Source organism: Perissodus microlepis, chromosome 14, assembly GCF_051167445.1.
Source record: "Perissodus microlepis isolate ML-2025 ecotype Zambia chromosome 14, ASM5116744v1, whole genome shotgun sequence".
In the NCBI taxonomy this organism is placed as follows: Eukaryota; Metazoa; Chordata; class Actinopteri; order Cichliformes; family Cichlidae; genus Perissodus; species Perissodus microlepis.
Window position 1 is genome coordinate 37,143,463 of NC_140474.1, and position 18,403 is coordinate 37,161,865.

General features: G+C 41.5%; 1 protein-coding gene across 1 annotated transcript in view; it reads right to left on the reverse strand.

Moving 5' to 3' along the window:
* Positions 1-6,904, reverse strand: part of LOC146374364 (uncharacterized) — a 57,473-nt gene extending 50,569 nt beyond the window's left edge. The window contains exons 1-4 of the mRNA XM_084950177.1: positions 6,237-6,904; positions 5,707-5,752; positions 5,424-5,511; positions 5,220-5,334 (exon numbers count right to left, since the gene is read on the reverse strand). Of these exons, the coding sequence (XP_084806303.1) occupies positions 5,220-5,334; positions 5,424-5,511; positions 5,707-5,752; positions 6,237-6,895 (908 nt within the window). The 5' untranslated portion in view covers positions 6,896-6,904. The remainder of the gene's footprint in view (positions 1-5,219; positions 5,335-5,423; positions 5,512-5,706; positions 5,753-6,236) is intronic.
* Between the last annotated feature and the right edge of the window lie 11,499 nt (positions 6,905-18,403).

Below are 18,403 nucleotides of genomic sequence, written 5' to 3' on the forward strand. Positions count from 1 at the left end.
TTATTCCATGTTTTCCCAGCCCGCTATGTCTGTGTTCTCTTCCAATCTGGTCTGCGTCTCTGTGTGCTTCCTGTTTTACTTTGATAGTCTCCCGTCAGTGTTGTGTTACTCCTGCCGTGTCTCGTTATGATTATCAGTGTCACCTGTGTTCCCCGTGAGCTCCCACTTCCCTCGTTAACCCTCTGTGTATTTGTGTCCGCGTCTCCTACATTTCCTACATAATAGAGCTATAATAAATGTGTGTTTGGGTTTTTAAGGTACAGAAATCAGCTGCTAAAATAATTGCTTTGACTTTTGGTGTTGGGAATGCTTTACGGTCTGTTCTGTAGGAACGCTGAATTAATATATTGACTGTCTGGCCCCTTCTGGCTATTTAATAGTTGCTGAAGGAGATTTTGTTCATCCCCAGCTGATCTCATCCATATTTATATAAAATCTAGCATACTCCACACCACACAAAGTCAGAAGCCAGTTAAAATCTGTACGTGGTACCTGAGGCGGTGCTGCACTGACCAGTTGTTTCTGGCTATTTGCTGGTTCAGCCTGCCTATCACTGCAACTCTTGGCTCTTATTGGTCAGGCTGACGGCATGCTCACTCAACACAATATGAAACAGAGGACAACAATAGAAACATTAGTGCTGTTAGTCTGCTGCACTATAGCTACAGCGGTATGAAAACTGCCTTTTCATTGTCACTCACTCACTAGTTTTCACCTTCCCAGTTTATCACCCTCTATTTTCAGCATACCCCCTATGTAGCACTATATGGTGTGTGTGTGTGTGTACAGAGAGGCAGCCAGGTTCATAATGGATATGAGGAAGTGTTTTTTTTTAAAAAAGGAGCCACATTCAGGTAAAAGTGTAAAATCAAACGATCCATCAATAAAGGATAATGTTGGATCAGTGTTTCAATATTTATATCCTTTATTAGATGTACATGTGGTTTGGTTATTTGCCTTTTAGTTAAAAGGAAACTGAGAGAGGACTTTTTTATTAGTGATCTTAATAGTATTTTTTAATCTAATTGAATACAATCTATTTGTGTATGATTGTCAGTCCAAAGAGGGAGAGAGGAAAGAGGAGAACATGAGGAGAAAGTACAAGGTCAGGAAGAACCAGGTAGGAAAACAGACAGGGAGTACTAACAGGCACAACACAAACTGTTAAACTGGCAAAGAAAAAACCAACTAATTTTACTCACACAATCTGGAAGTTGTGTTCTCCCTATATTAAAGCTGCTGTACAGAATCTGCAAAACAAACTGGGTTGTCAGCCCTGGCACTGCATTACCATATTGAGCTTCAGTCAGAGGAAGTCACGGTTGCCAAAAACTTTTTGAAGCTCAAGAGTGAGGCTGGTGCCATCCCAGATATGTTAACATTGTACAATCTTCTGGATAATCAGATCTTCCCCACACTGAAAACTGTTATTCAGGTTGCCCTAACAAACCCAGTTAGCAGCTGTAGCTGTGAGAGGTCTTTTAGTGTCTTGAGTCAGCTCCATACCTGGCTGAGAAGGACCATGGGTCAAAGCAGACTCCAGCACCTGGCTGTGATGTCAGTTGAGAAAGAGATGCTTGAGAGACTTGACCACCAAAATGTGATAGACAGATTTACCAACCTCAAGGTGCGGCGACATAGGATAAAAGAAAAGAAAAAATCTGCAGAGCCATAGTAGTATCTGCAGTAAACATCTTTTCATACATTGTACCAAAGGCCAAGGTGTCTCCATTTTTGTAATTTTTTAATAATATTTTGTACATTTCAAGGACTCTTCTATTTTTGGAGTGTATTTTTATGTATCTGTATTATATTATACATACACTTTAAAAGTGAATCTGTCCAAAAAATGCACTCAGTTTACTTTTTACTCACTATGAACATCATTCATTATTCTCCCGCAGTAATTAAGGTTAGGATATGGTTTTTTTTTAATTCCAATCCATTCTTCTTTAGCAGCATTTAAATAACCTTTTTCACATTTGATGGTTTTGTTACATCTTTTCAAAAAATGTGGGATTAAATTGTTAAAATGTACAAAACAGTGATGTCATGTTTTGTGACGAGGACCCACACAGTAAAATTCACTGAGTAAATTTTACTCTAAAAAAGACAGTATTTGGTCCCAGTCTAAATGGAGTAAAGTTTACTCTTACGGTAGAGTTAAACTTTCAGAGTTAAATCTACTCTATTCAGGGCAAATATTTTAATACACATGATGATAATTTACTCAGTTTAGTATAAAATAAAAACAACTCCACCCTAATTTTACTCTGAGTAGAACAGAATTTTACTCTACATAGTATTTTATTCTAAATAGAGCAGAATTTTACTCAGAATTGAATTCAAATTTATTTTAAATAGAACTACATTTTCACTCCAAATAGAATTAAAATTTTACATGCAACTAAATTTTACTCTAAATAGAATTAAAAGAAGAAAAATATGTGACTTTATTTCGCCCTCTATGTATTATCATTCACTGCAAGGTACAATAAATAAATCAGAAATTATTTCTATTTTAACAGCCACCTTTATTGTTCACAGGAGACAGTATGGTACAATATAAAAACTGGAATCACTATCACTGTATGACACCTGTAAATCAAATGCTTTACAACAGAAAAGCTCTTCAACACAAATTACATGAGGTCCATCTCTTGTACACAAAACTTGAAAAGCATTAAAATGCTCATTCAGACACACTGTTTGCAGTGCAAAGGTAATCAACAATAACCTCTCATCCTTCACAACAACATCGCAGATCTTGTGAAAAACTGGCATTTCACAATGGACTTTTAAACAAACTACTGAATCTGAACGGTAAATATTTCCATTGTGTTTTGCCCATCTAACATTTAACACCTTGGTGTTGATTGGTAGCCAAAGAGTCTCTGCAATCTTACAGCCCCAGTCCAATGCATTTAAAGAGAGCATTTTACCTGGTCCAGTGGTCAGTCTCTTGGGGTCAAACGTCTGCCAAATGAAAGCAATATGATTTTCATGTTTTATTGCCAATGTTTTAGTTACATTTTTGAAACTTTTCAATTGTTTCTTGAAGAAGTTGTGTTTCACTTCATAGCGCATACACCAGCTATGCAAAAGTGGTCCTATTTTGAGTATACATGTAGGATAATGCACCATGAAATGATGCTTTGGTAGCAGCCTCTTGTGTGGAAACAAATGTTTAAATAACCTGTGGTGTTCAGCAATCAAGTGTTTCAAGAAAATAGTGATACCTTTTGATAAGGCTGGTGAAAATACAATATTCACTATTTGTAGCAACAGCAGCAGCAAATACCAGTGCTGATCACTTGGAGAAAATAAGTCTCCAAAGATGAGTGGTAGATTCCGAAGTAAACACCAGGACTGGATGGCATTTAACCCCAAGTCATTTGAGTCCTCTCCCAACTTCACTGCAGGTGGTTTGTTGTTTTGTTCCATGTAGCCATAGTTAAAGCTCCTAATTCTCCTGTCCACTTCCTGTGATGTTGTATACTGATCTATTGCATGTAACATAATCAGTTTCATTTCATATTGTGCCACTCCCTCCAAGATGTCACGCATAATATCAACAGAGTAATTTTCACATGTATTGAAGTACTGCAATGAGTTTAGAATGCAAGACTGTTTAACACCCATCACATAAGGAAGTCTGGGATTTGCCTCCATTTTTTGGCAATGTTCAGTATGAAGTGCTTGAGTTCGCATGATTATCCTGGGTGAATCTTCTGTAAATTCTGTTTGAAAGTCCTCTTTCTCAGCAAGACAAAAGCAACAACAATATCTGGCACTAAATGATTCTACAAAACCAAACAGACAGTGGAGACCAAGGTTGTCACCAGTAACTTGGACAATAGTTCCATGCACTGGGTCATCATAGAGGGGAACCTTAATTCCATCCTTCTCCAGGATTTTTATATCCTTCACAAGTGGATCAAGTATCTTAGAGAAGCCATACATTTTAATGTCCTGGGCATGAAATAAAGAGACCAAATGAATATTATGGAGAGCGAGTTGTACTTAGGAGAAAAATTCCTCAAGGTGAAATATATTGCTCCTAATTTATGTATACCCCGTTTCGAACCCAGAGGATTCGCAGTCTCAAAATCATCATAAAAAAGTTGAATCTGAAAAGCATGGTTCTCCTTTGAAAATACAGCATGATTTTTGAAGAAATCTCCATCAGACAAGTCCTTAAGCAGATTTTCTCTTGAATTTGACTTGCTGATCATCTCCTTTATATTAGGGTGACTGTAAATAAACTGTAGTGTTTTCAAAATCGGGATGTAAACAAATTTATCAGTAACAACAACCTGATCATAGCCTCCTGTAGTTCGACTGCGCGGGGTATCGAATCTTGAACCCAGTACATATTCAGTTGGGTCTACACGTCCCCACTTCTCTGCAAAATGCTGTTTTCTTTTCCTTTCAGAATTTAATGCAGTAAAAGGATTTTCCATTTTTTCAAAACACTGATCAATTTTGCACTCAATGTCACTTTTGACAGGTTCTTGTAAAGAGAGAATACTTTTCACGGATTCTTTTGCTTGATTTTGAATATCACTAACAATCTCTTCCATGGAAATGACCAAAGAGTTAATTGTTGTTTCACTTACACCTGCCACTTTAAGTTCAGCTATTGTTGTAGCACAACTGTGCACAAGAGATTTTTGAAGCAGGACTGAATCAGGACTTTTAGATTGCAAATCATAATGGCATCCTACTGAACCTTCAGCCGTAGATGGGCCTTCACCAGGATCAGAACAGTGGTCATGTACTTTACTGAGATGCTTTCTGAACCCAGAAAATGTGCCATAAACTTGAGCACAACCAAACTGACCACATTTAAGACGAAGAGTCTTACCAGAACAGAGTCCATGGATCACTTTGAAATGCTTTATCAAGGAATTAGCATTTGTCTGGGACCTCTTGCAAATGAAACAAAACATTCCAGCTCAACACTCTTAGTAGAAAAAAAAAATATTCAATGATGAATGACATCTGAAATGTCAAGCAGGCCATCCTCCTCGAGTGAGTGAAGAATATCATGGTACTTGCTAGTGACTGCAATCCAGACATCACGCCAAAGTCGTTCTACTCTGTAAATACATTTGAATTTGGATTTCAGGTATTTCATGCTTCAAATCAATATCAGAACTGCTACAACAATCTACCCATGCAGTCCATAATAATATAAAAAACATCAAAAGACTAACCTCTGATTGTGGACACTCTTTCCAGATATGAAACTCGCTCTCCCTGTTCCTCTTGTGGTAAACATGAAATGTGCAATGTCCAGGTTTTCTACTCCTTGATCTGCCCTAACCCTATGATAAAAATTCATTTTTAAGGAATTTTTAAAGTTTTCTTTAATGAAACTTGTTGCTAGCATAGAAATTTAATCAGGGCATAAAATCTTGATGGCAAGCTGTGAAGCTGGGCTGATCTCAGGAAAAATGAGAATGCAGTTTTTGCCCTGTTGTTAGTTGCTGCATCCAAGTACAGGACCTGCAGTAAAAACAAATGGAAAATTAAAGATCTGGTTTCAGATCATGTATAGTTTTTCAGTTAATAATGCAGTTTCAAAATTGCAAATCGTCCACTATGTTGGCTTGCTGAATAATTGATGTTCATAAAAAAATAACCTAATAAAGCTCTCATTTCAAAACTACCAAATATTCTACATAACAGTTACAATTTTACCTTCCTTGAGTAGCCATCCACTCCACCAAAGATCACAACATTGTACCTGTTTCAGAGGGAAAACAATCTCACTAAGGCTTGATTTGCAGAACATGTAAGACATTGAAAATACATTTTTCATACGCACACTTGCCACTGATTTAAACTGGACACTTGTCAGGTGTGCTGAAAATAATACCAGCATTTTTATATGTGAAAGTGGATAAGTTCAATGAGACTAAATATTTTAGTTCTCTTGTCATGATTTTCTGGAGCACTTACCGTATTATGTGTTGATGGGCTTGTTATCATGGAAAATATCGATATACAAAGTGTAAATAATTGCTCAAGAAAATTTACAATTAACAATATTACTGGTTATGTTACACATCCTGTAAACCCTTTACTTAATATTACTCTATCAAGTGCTTTTTAAAATATTATAAATACACTGAAAGACCTATCAGATAAGGTTGATTAAAGCAGATTTAAAGTATAACGTGCATCTTTCTGCCCAACTTGTGTCAGAGCTATATAAGTGGGTATTTTACCTTATTAGCTTGTGATTTGTGTCTATGTGGACCAGGGAGAGAGGGCCTCGCACCGAGTAGCTTCTTCGCACAACACAGCCTAGTTCTGTGATCCGTGTGAAGATCCCTACAGCATCAACTCGATGCATGGAGGCCATCATTCTCCACCACTGAACACGGAGACCCGTAGAAACCAAATGTCCTTGAACCATTCCATAGCCAGCATTTGGCATCTGATTTTTGATTGACGATATGATGTTGTCCAGCTCTTGGTCATTCATTGTGCTGTATGTTCCTCTCACAGACAAGTCAAATTCTTGCATCCTCCTGTAGATTGTTCTTCTTGAAACACCAAGACATTTAGCAATGCAGCTGACTGGCAGCTGAGTGTCCAACAAGTTCTTGAGGTTTTCTCTCTCTAGTACGATTTTGGGGTGGCCAGGTCCCAGACCAACTTCTGTTTCCAGTTCAATAATGGCCACAGAGCTGATGTTAATTTCACACTGAACCAGATGATGAACATTTTGTAGAGCCTCTGTAATCTCTGACAGACCGCCTATTTGCTGAGAGAAAGATTCAAACAGAACAAGCTCATGACGAGTCAAGAACTCCAAATAATCCAGATTTAGTGGTTGTTGGTTTAAAGCAGCTTTCAGTTTAGAGAGGAGTCTATGCATCATTTGCTGTCTCAGTATGTGCTGTTAAAAGCAGCAAATGGACAAGTAGTTAGAAAAATACAATGAAATGATGTATCTCAGACAAAAATAAACAACCCATAAAACGAACTACATGAGGTACATCATTTTTCAAGTTTGCATAGTTTGCAAATTAGCTAACGTCAGTTATCAAGCGAATAATAATGTACAAAATGATTTTATATTACTTACATGTGGCCGGGACATGCTGTTTTCGTGCTGCTGTTCAGTATTCGACGACATAAAAGAGAGCTACTCAAATATAATTTGGAAAAATGAGTCAGTTGGCATGGCTGTATGATGCAACTACATTATTCTACACCAACGATAGTCTTAAAAAATAATATATTTTAAAATAAAATAATTAAACATATTATCCGCAAATTGGAGTTTAGCTGGATTTAGCTACATTTCAGTGTTTCCGGAATGCAGTAGCTAGCGAGCTGATTGGAGACCGTAAGAGCCAATCAGAATTTTTGAAACCAAGTCTGTGATTGGCTGGTTTTGTGGCACACTTATAACGGTGTACAGAGAGTTGAGCGCACGAAGCAGAGAATGTTGTGAGCGCAAGCAACACATTGCGAGCAAGCGCAAATGAAAAAACTGAGCGAGAGGAGCTGCTATTGTGTGTGTAGATAAGCGCAAACACTGAAATACGTTTTTTGCACGCAGCAATGAATTTTGTTCACTCAAATTCAGCTTTTGTACGCTCAAAATAAATTTCTCCTCAAAATGCAACACTTGCACCTGCAATTTTTTTTTACGTGCGCTCAAATTTTTTTTACGTGTGCTCAGAATAGTGGCACAAAAATAACGCCATAAATATGCATGTTCTTTTTGTTTTCATATTTTAATTTATATTCAATTGTGTTGTGGTTTGCAGTGTTTTGTGTTGTTTCACTTTAAATTTGTAAAAGGAAAAAGCTGATAATTTAAATAGTTAAAAGTTGAAATGTGAATAGTTGGTTTTTGTATTTTTTTGTATTTGTATTTATTTATGTATTTATTTATTACATTTTATGTGGAGTGGATAAATAAAAATACATTTACGGTGGCCCCTACAGACAAAGCACATACAAATTTCAAAACACGTACGAACCCTGAAGCACGTAAAAACTCCAAAACACGTAAAAACTCCAAAAAACGTACAAAACACCACAGAAGTGCTCCAGGATGCTAGGGCGCAGTGTTGAGCTTTTGTTACCTAGAGGCTACACAAGCCAGCAAGTACCAACGACCGGATTTGGTGTGTGGTAGTAACAAGTAAATTAACTTTTTTTTTTTAATTATTTGAATATATATGAATGCTTGGGCATAAATACACGAACAATACACATATGCTTTCAATTGTGTAATTTAAGTGATCTGGGTAGCTCTGCTTTGGAAGTTCAGTTCAAGCTAGAAATGTGTTTTGGAGTTTGTACGTGCTTTTTGGAGTTTGTACATGTTTTGTCTCTAGGGGCCACCGCATATATTTATATATAAACATATATAAATAAAAACACTTTTTTTTTTACATTAGTAATTCCTTTTGTGCATAATGCTGCAGTGCTGTAGCTAACCTCCATCAGTGTGTGAATGTGAGAGTGAATGAATAATAGAAATGTACAGCGCTTTGAGGTTCTCGAAAAGCGCTATATAAATGCAATCCATTATTATTATTATTATTATTATTATTATAATTTTATATTATTGTTAATAATAAATTAATTAAAGCAACAAAAAAACCTGAAGAGCCGGTTCGGAGCAGAAAGAGCCGGTTCTCTAAAAAGAGCTGGAAATCCCATCACTACTGGGCACTGAATGTCCAATATATTGCAGTGAGTGTGCATTTAACCACAATTTTACTGCACCTACAGTACCTATATGTAGTCAAATGTTTGGTAAAGATACAGGTGTGAAAATGTAGTTATTAAGAAAATAAATGTAACAAAAACCAAAGCTGAAATTGATTAGGTTTATTAATTTTTTCTGTATTGTGTCTATAAAGGCCCTGAATGCTGTGATGTATACAGTAAATAATGTGCAAATCATTTTCATAAAGTTAGGTAATTAAATCCCTGCTGATATTTTGGATGATGTTTACATTTTCAATTGATTTTTGTGTGTGTAGGTTTGTTTGTTTGTTGAGAACAACTTGTACTTCTGTGAGGACACACAAGCACGTGTTCCATACCATGGGCATAGGTAGGTCGATCTTTATTGTCACTCTTACAAGAACAAAGACAGTTTGGCGTCTCTCGATTAGCAGTATGTAGATTATTACATTAAAATGACTTTACCATAAAAGATACAGAGGTATATATACAGTTATATACAAGTTATATATGCTGTAAGGTGCAATATAAATGATCAGTGCAGTGGAGGATGTTGCACCTTTGACAGCACTTTTTGAGTCAGCTTTTTAGCATCAGGCTCCCACACGGGAAAACCTGCATACTGGAATTCACACACGAGAGACCGCCTCAGAGTCTGTTTCCTCTACTTTACCTCCTCCTAACCTCTTCCTCCTTTAACCCAGTATTCAAATCATGTCATATACACATCTGTACTTTGACTTTACTTCATAACATAAAGCTTCTTAAAGCAGGTATTGTTGCTAACTGGTTATATACAAAATAAATTGATTAGACTACATATCAAAAGAAGAAGTCAGCTATCGGCCAAACAGTCATTTTAAACACTGGTATAAATACCCAGTGGGTGCACTTAAATGCCTTCAAGTGAGATCAGCATCTGTTAAACGATGGTTGCTGATTATATATTCTTAAAAATCCAAATAAACTGTAAATAAATGATCCTGATTATGCATTTAAAGTTACATAAAAGTCATTCTTTGGGTGAAAAAAAAGCATGGAGCAGTGACAACATTGAACGCTGTGTCCTAAATGCAAAATTATAATTTCAAACTAATATCATCATGTACACAAAAGGGGGCCTGCTGAAGCAACGTTGCACCGTGGCCTGAATGTAATCAATAATATCTCAAATGCAGATGCTATGATGTCCTGATGACTCTTACCTTATGTCTTTTGTGTACTCTGGTCTGTGTGTGTGTCATTTCTTCCTGCACTGGCAGAACACACATCCAACCAAAAATACAGTGAAGCTTGTAGAAGGCAGCACATATAACATGACACAGCAACAGCTGCTCTGTGTGAGCAGCCGTGAGAGTGCACACAGCACTATCAATGATAGGAAACGCAGTAGCATCAGTTCTTAATCACTGACAAAGGAAAACATGGACTGGCAGAGAGTGTGCACTGTTGCTCCTGAAGCCATTTTGTTGCTAGGTGGTGTGCTTTATCTTTTCTCTCTGTTTTGCCTCGTGTTGCTTCATTTGGATGTTTGAGCTTCACTGTAGGGTAGTGATGGGATTTCCGGCTCTTTTTAGAGATCCGGCTCTTTCGGTTCGGCTCACTAAAAAGAGCCGGCTCTTTCGGCTCCGAACCGGCTCTTCAGGTTGTTTTGTTGCTTTAATTAATTTATTATTAACAATAATATAAAATTATGCACAAAAGGAATTACTAACGTAAAAAAAAGTGGTTTTATTTATATATGTTTATATATGTCTATATGTCGTGCAGCCGACGGGGTTCTTTTCGGTTTACCGCATGGACAGGACAATGGAGTCGGGGAAGAAAAGAGGTGGTGGAGTGTGTTTGATGGTGAACAACAGATGGTGCGACAGCACAAACATCTCCCCACTCACACGCTCTTGCTCGCCCAATCTGGAGCTTTTGATCGTTAAATGTCGCCCTTTCTTATCTCCCTCGGGAATTCACTGCGGTCATTGCCTGCACTGTTTACATTCCGCCTCACGCGGACTCGGACACTGCCTTATGTGAGCTACATGAGGCTCTCACACATCAACAAACACTTCACCAAGATGCCGCACTCATTGTTTTGGGAGATTTTAACAGAGTGAATCTCAAACGGACATTTCACAACCTTCACCAGCACATCAACTGCCCCGCCCGGGGCACTAGGACATTAGACCACTGCTACACCCCGTTCAAGAACTGTTACAAGGCTCAGCCCCTGCCGGCATTTGGAAAATCGGACCATGCCGCCATCTTCCTCATGCCTGCTTACAAACAAAGGCTAAAGCAGCAACCACCAATCAGGAGGGAGGTCGCTCGCTGGACGGACCATTCAGTGGCCGCGCTGCAGGACGCACTGGGTGATGCAGACTGGGACATGTTTCGGCACAGCTCTGATGACATCAACATGTTTACGGAAGTGGTTGTGGGATTTATCGGGAAACTAGCGGACGACACAGCAGAAAGATCTGTCATCCGAACGTTTCCCAACCAGAAGCCGTGGGTGGATAAAAACATCCGCGACGCTCTGAGATCACGCACCGCTGCCTACAATGAAGGGCTCGTCTCCGGTAATATGGACCTATACAAGGCTGCGTCCTACAACGTGCGCAGCGCGGTCAGAAAGGCAAAGCGGAGCTACGGGGAAAAACTAGAGTCACAGCTACGACAGTGCGACTCTAGGAGCCTGTGGAAAGGACTGCGGACTATAACGGACTATAAACGACCAGCTTCTTCTGTGATGAATGCTGATGCTTCACTGGCTGATGAGCTGAACACGTTTTATGCTCGCTTCGACACCGCAGCAATTAAAACAACAAACGGCTGCGCGCGCTCGGAGTGCACCAGTGAAGAAAATGCATTCGTCATCACAGAGCATGCCGTGAGGAACACCTTCAGGAGGGTGAACACCAGGAAGGCAGCAGGACCAGATGCAATCCCTGGCCGGGTCCTGAGAGCCTGCGCTGACCAGCTAGCACGGGTGTTCACGGAGATCTTCAACCTCTCCCTGGCCCAAGCTGTGGTTCCCACGTGCTTCAAACAGTCCATTATTGTTCCTGTTCCAAAGAAACAACAGCCCGCTTGCCACAATGACTACCGTCCAGTAGCACTGACTTCAATTGTGATGAAGTGTTTTGAAAGACTGATGAGAGATCACATCACTTCTTCACTTCCTGCCACCATCGACTCGCTTCAGTTTGCTTACCGGACTAATCGTTCCACAGACGATGCCATATCTCACCTGCTCCACACATCCCTGAGTCACCTGGACACTGGCAGAGGGAATTATATTAGGATGCTGTTCGTGGACTACAGTTCAGCATTCAACACAATAATTCCCTCTAAGCTTTTCACCAAGTTGACGGATCTAGGACTCAGCTCATCACTGTGTCAGTGGATCCTCAACTTCCTCACAGACAGACCCCAATCAGTGAGGGTGGGAAAACAAGTCTCCCCCTCCATCTCACTCAGCACTGGAGTGCCTCAGGGCTGTGTTTTAAGCCCCCTGCTGTACTCACTGTACACTTATGACTGTTTAGCCACATCAGACACCACCTCCATTGTCAAGTTTGCTGACGACACTGCTGTTGTGGGCCTGATCTCCGACAACATCGAGACGGCCTACCTGGAGGAGATTAGGAACCTGGAGACCTGGTGCCAGGAGAATAACCTCCTCCTAAACATCAGCAAGACTAAGGAGCTGATCGTGGACTTCACTACAAAGCAGGCAAGGAATTACAAACCCCTCATCATCAGTGGCACGCCAGCGGAGAGAGTGGACAGTTTCCGATACCTGGGTGTCCACATCACTCAGGACCTGTCATGGTCCTGCCACATCAACACCCTGGTTAAGAAAGCCTGTCAGCGCCTCTTCTTCCTCAGAAGACTTAGAGACTTCCATCTGCCACTGAAGGTGCTCAAGAACTTTTACTCCTGCACCATCGAGAGCGTCCTGACGGCAAACATCTGCACCTGGTTTGGGAACAGCACCAAGCAGGACAGACGAGATCTGCAAAGAGTGGTGCGCTCAGCCGAACGCATCATTCAATCAGAGCTCCCTGACCTGCTGTCCATCTACACCAAGCGGTGCAAGTCCAAAGCTAGGAAGATTATGATGGACCTCTCCCATCCCAACAATGGACTCTTCTCACTGTTGAGGTCTGGGAAGCGCTTCCGCTCCCTTAAGGCCAAAACAGAGAGAATGAGGAGGAGCTTCTTCCCCCAGGCTATTCGGGCCCTGAACCAGGTGTAGGACTAGACTCTCCCACACACGTCACTATAAGACTGGACTCTCACACACATCACATCACCACACGCACCACCACACATTTCCTATAATCCTATAATTCCTATAATTTATAATCTTTATAATCTCTTCTGCTATTTGCACATTCTTTACTGTAAATTCCTAAGTTAATTTGTAAATTTTGTAGTAACCTGTAAATTGTAAATATTGTAAAACTTTTTTTCTGTCATTTAATGGTCGGGCATTGTACAGCTACAAGCATTTCACCCCCATGTCATACTGTGTATGGTTGTGTGTGTGTGACAAATAAAAAATTTGAATTTGAATTTGAATTTGAAATTTGAATTTGAATTTGAATTTGAATTTAAAACCTAAAGAGAATTATGGATTTGATCAACTGGTCTCTGAATGCTATTGACACCCTTTTCTCAATGAGAAGTCTGGGCTCGGGAGAGCCCGAGTGCCCTGGAGGGACTTTCCCTGCCGGATACACGATGGACGGGTGGCAGAAATGGAGGGTCGTGTGCCTGGCGGGACTGTCGATCAAGGACGCTGAAGATATCTACCTATTCAGAACCATGATAACAGGGTTCTTGCTGATCGGAGCTGGCTTGGCCCGGGCTTATCAGAGAATTAAGAAAGCGGAACTGGCTGTTCAAACCCCCCCAAGACTGCCCGCTGGGATTGAAACGATGGGACGAGGCGCAACTTCTCAGAACGGGCTCATTGAGAGCAGCATGGTTAAGACCTTGGAGACGCTTACAGCTGCCGTGAATACTCAGAATAACACCTCTGAGCGTATATTGGGTTACATCAAGGAGAGGCCTGCTCAGAATAACACCTTTGAGCGGAAGTTGGATTACATCGTGGAACAGCTCACTGCAGTCGTGAGTTCTCAGAATCATCTCTCTGAGCAAAAGAATGACAACACCACGGAACGCAAGTTTGATACCATCATGGGGAAGCTCGCGGTTCTCCAACGGGAGATTGAGAGACCAGTGTCGGAGTGTTAAAAACAGCTTGAAATTCTCATGAGTTGTTGCAAAAGAAAAATTACCATCATAATCCGGCTACCCCTTCGGCGCCAGCTGTGGGCTCAAGGCTGGAGCTGAACAAAAACACCCTGATAACGACTGTGTTGAGTCTGTTCCTTCCCATTCCATGCAAGGCCACCTGGGTTGGCTGGAAGACCGTTTACTTAGCCTGGCAGGGCGAAGGACACTGTCTCAGCTGAACTATGGACACGCACACACATACATATACTGATACTGATAAGCACTCACTGACGCATCACCCTCCCTACCCCGGATCCAACGCCACCTCCAACGCTTACCTCCCCTCTGATGTGGACATCGGGTCAGCTGGAGGTGCAGTCGAAAGATTGCAGCGGTCCCAGATCAGATGTACACACTGGAACACTTTCCCATGTTGCTTGTCTGTGTTTATTGTGCTATGGTGTGTTGATATCTGTGCATTCCTGTATTATCCTTTTGTGTTACACATTTCGATGTTTTTTTCCTCGCTACCTAGCCTGACCTGTTTCCCCAATGTGATGTTTGTGTATTGTATGTACGGTCGGCAAGGTCTGTCATCTCGGTTGTGGGCAAAAGACCTGCAACTGACAAATAAAGGCTATCTCATCTCTCATCTCTCATCTCTCATCTTATAGCCTGAAAATGCACCGAAAGATGAAGTCAAAGGAGCTTGCAAAGAAAAGCGTCTGGACTTCTTTAAGTTACTTGAAGACGTTTCACCTCTCATCCGAGAAGCTTCTTCAGTTCTAAGGTCAAATGGTGGAGAGTCCCAGATATAAACCTAGTGGGAGTATCCCCCCACAGAGGGACAAAAGGACCCCCTGATGATCCTCTAATCGCCTGAGCCAAGGTGTGAAAGCGGGTGTGGGTCCCAATCAGCCAGAGTTTCGGGTGTGTTCATTGTGAAACCTGGCCCCACCTTATCATGCGAATTCCTGAGGTCAGATGGCCCAGGATGTGAGTGGGCGTTAAGGCGTCTGGGAAGGGATCTCAAAACTGGATTATAGATGGCAGAGAGTTGGTGTCGTAAACCCCCGCCTCTGTTCAAAGATGGTCGCTCACAGTGGACATAGATGGCTTCTTTCACTCCTCTTTCAAACCATCTGTCCTCTCTGTCCAAAATGTGAACATTGGCATCCTCGAAAGAGTGTCCTTTATCCTTAAGATGCAGATGGACTGCTGAGTCTTGTCCTGTGGAGGTGGCTCTTCTGTGTTGTGCCATGCGCTTGTGAAGTGGCTGTTTGGTCTCTCCAATGTAGAGGTCTGGGCATTTCTCGCTGCACTGTACAGCATACACCACATTGTTAAGTCTGTGTTTTGACATTTGCCTTTCCTGGACTGCGCTGTGCACATTGAAGAGAACGGCAAACTCAACATCGAAGTTTACCGGAAGCCCACACACACGGACCAGTACCTCCTCTTTGACTCCCATCACCCTTTGGAACACAAACTTGGAGTAATTAGGACCCTACACCACCGGGCAGAACATGTTCCCTCTAAGCCTGAAGGAAAAAAGAAGGAACACACACATGTAAAGGAAGCACTCAAAACGTGCGGCTATCCTAAATGGGCGTTCTTAAAGTCAGCAAAGAGGCACAGAAAAGAAGACCAGACACCAGCGAGGGAGGATAAGAAGGACAGACGCAACAACATTGTCATCCCCTATGTAGCCGGTGTATCAGAAAAACTTAGGAGAGTTTTCTCCAAGCATGACATCCCGGTGCATTTCAGACCCAGCAACACGCTCAGACAAAAACTGGTTCACCCGAAAGACAAAACGCCAAAACACAGACTTAACAATGTGGTGTATGCTGTACAGTGCAGCGAGAAATGCCCAGACCTCTACATTGGAGAGACCAAACAGCCACTTCACAAGCGCATGGCACAACACAGAAGAGCCACCTCCACAGGACAAGACTCAGCAGTCCATCTGCATCTTAAGGATAAAGGACACTCTTTCGAGGATGCCAATGTTCACATTTTGGACAGAGAGGACAGATGGTTTGAAAGAGGAGTGAAAGAAGCCATCTATGTCCACTGTGAGCGACCATCTTTGAACAGAGGCGGGGGTTTACGACACCAACTCTCTGCCATCTATAATCCAGTTTTGAGATCCCTTCCCAGACGCCTTAACGCCCACTCACATCCTGGGCCATCTGACCTCAGGAATTCGCATGATAAGGTGGGGCCAGGTTTCACAATGAACACACCCGAAACTCTGGCTGATTGGGACCCACACCCAGTTTCACACCTTGGCTCAGGCGATTAGAAGATCATCAGGGGGTCCTTTTGTCCCTCTGTGGGGGGATACTCCCACTAGGTTTATATCTGGGACTCTCCACCATTTGACCTTAGAACTGAAGAAGCTTCTCGGATGAGAGGTGAAACGTCTTCAAGTAACTTAAAGAAGTCCAGACGCTTTTCTTTGCAAGCTCCTTTGACTACGATGACCTGGATGACTGAGAACCTTCACAGACACCGAAAGATGAAATTACTTCAACAAGACGAGGGAGGGAAGTTTCAGGTCGGGATAAGAGCACCAACACATCATCTGCATTTAAAAAGATTTGATGTATCTTCTCTTTAACACGAATACCAGAAATTAAAACATCCTGTCTTCCGGCCTGGGCCAGCGGTTCTATGGCTATATCAAAGAGTAGAGGACTAAGAGGATCGCCCTGCCTATTTCCACAGTGGAGAGGAAAACTGCTGGAGCGCATCCCGTTAGCTATAACCGCTGCGACTGGGGAGTTATAGAGAACTTTCACCCAATTTACAACGATTTCACCCAATCCAAATTCCTCTAAGGCAAAAAACAGATACGACCATTCAACGCGATTGAACACAAGAATTTTGTGAAAGATGAATAACGTTAAGAAGTTTCCTCATGTTATCAGAGGATTTGCGGCCTTTAACAAAACCTGTTTGATCCTCATTAATTATATAGGGGAGTACCTTCTCGAGTCGCAGGGCTAATATCTTAGAGAGTAACTTCAAGTCTGAGTTAAGCAAGGCAAAGGGCCTATATGAAGAACATTTATCAGGGGGTTTACCTTTTTTTAAGAATAACAGAAATATTGGCCTCCCTGAGGGACTGGGACAGGATGCCATTTAGGAAAGAGTGATTGAGCATCACTAAGAGTGGATCCAGAAGGACTGTCTGAAACTGTTTGTATAACTCGCAGCTAAATCCATCCCTACCTGGAGCTTTACCTGATGGCATGGCGTTCAAGGCAAACAGGGCTTCTTCTCTTGTAATAAGTAATATTTTTTGGGCCTGTGTAATCTTAGGGAGCTTCAACCTAGAAAAGAAATCCTTCATGAGGCTGGAAGCGTCACCAGGCTGCTCAGATTTATATAAATTAGAGTAAAATGACGCAAGCTCCTCATTGATAGCCCTTGTATCAAATAATTTAGCTCCATCTTTGTTGGTAACAGAAACAATGACAAGATAATCGGCCATTCTTTTTACAAGGTTGGCAAGATATCGACCTGGTTTGTCACCAAATTCGTACATCCTGTGCTTGGCAAATTTAAGAGTATGCTCAGAATTCTGCATCATAAAAGTATTTAGAGCTGTGCGAGTGGCAGCAAGGTCCTCAAGCAAATGTGGCGTAGGAGATGCAATATGATATTTCTCCAGCACTGTCAAATACTGCTTATTCCTTTGTCGCTTCCTAAAGGCCACAAAGGAGATGACCTGGTCCTGGGTCATTTTGACTCCGCATTCTTAGTTTTCTTGTGTTTCTTGTATTTTGTTAGTTTTTTTTATGGTTCCTAGGTTGTTGGGTTCAGTTTATTGGATTCTCCCTTGTGTCTCTGCCCTGTGTGTCTGTGTTTATATTGTGGTGTGAGTTCTTGTGTCGTGTTTCCCTTCGTGTTTTATTCTGTTATGTTTTCCATGTTTTTCCAACGCGTCATGTCTCTGCTCTCCCTTGTGTTCCCTCAATCCCTCATTTGCCTCTCCTCCACTCCCACGTCATGTTTCCTGTTTTATTGTGAAGGTCCCGCGTTTTCATTTTTATTCTGTTCAGTCCAGTCTCCCCCGTCTTATTATGGTTATTCTTGTCAGCTGTGTTCCTCATGTGTTCTCACTTCCTTGTTATTCCTCTGTGTTTTTAGGTCAGCGCTCCCTCAGTCCTCTGCCGCGTCCTCCCTCATGCTGTGTGTTTCCCAGTGTCTCTTCGTATATTTATTATTCTCCCAGTTTAGTTTTGATATTGTTGTATTAATTCCGAGCCTGCAATAAAGCAGTGTTTTTGAGTTCACATTTTGCCTCTGTGAAGTCTGCGTTTGGGTCCTCCCTCCTCTCCTGCCTGCACACAGCGATTCATGACAGTAACACATGGCAGTGACAAAATACACAGTGGCTTGGCGAACGTGGCAGTTA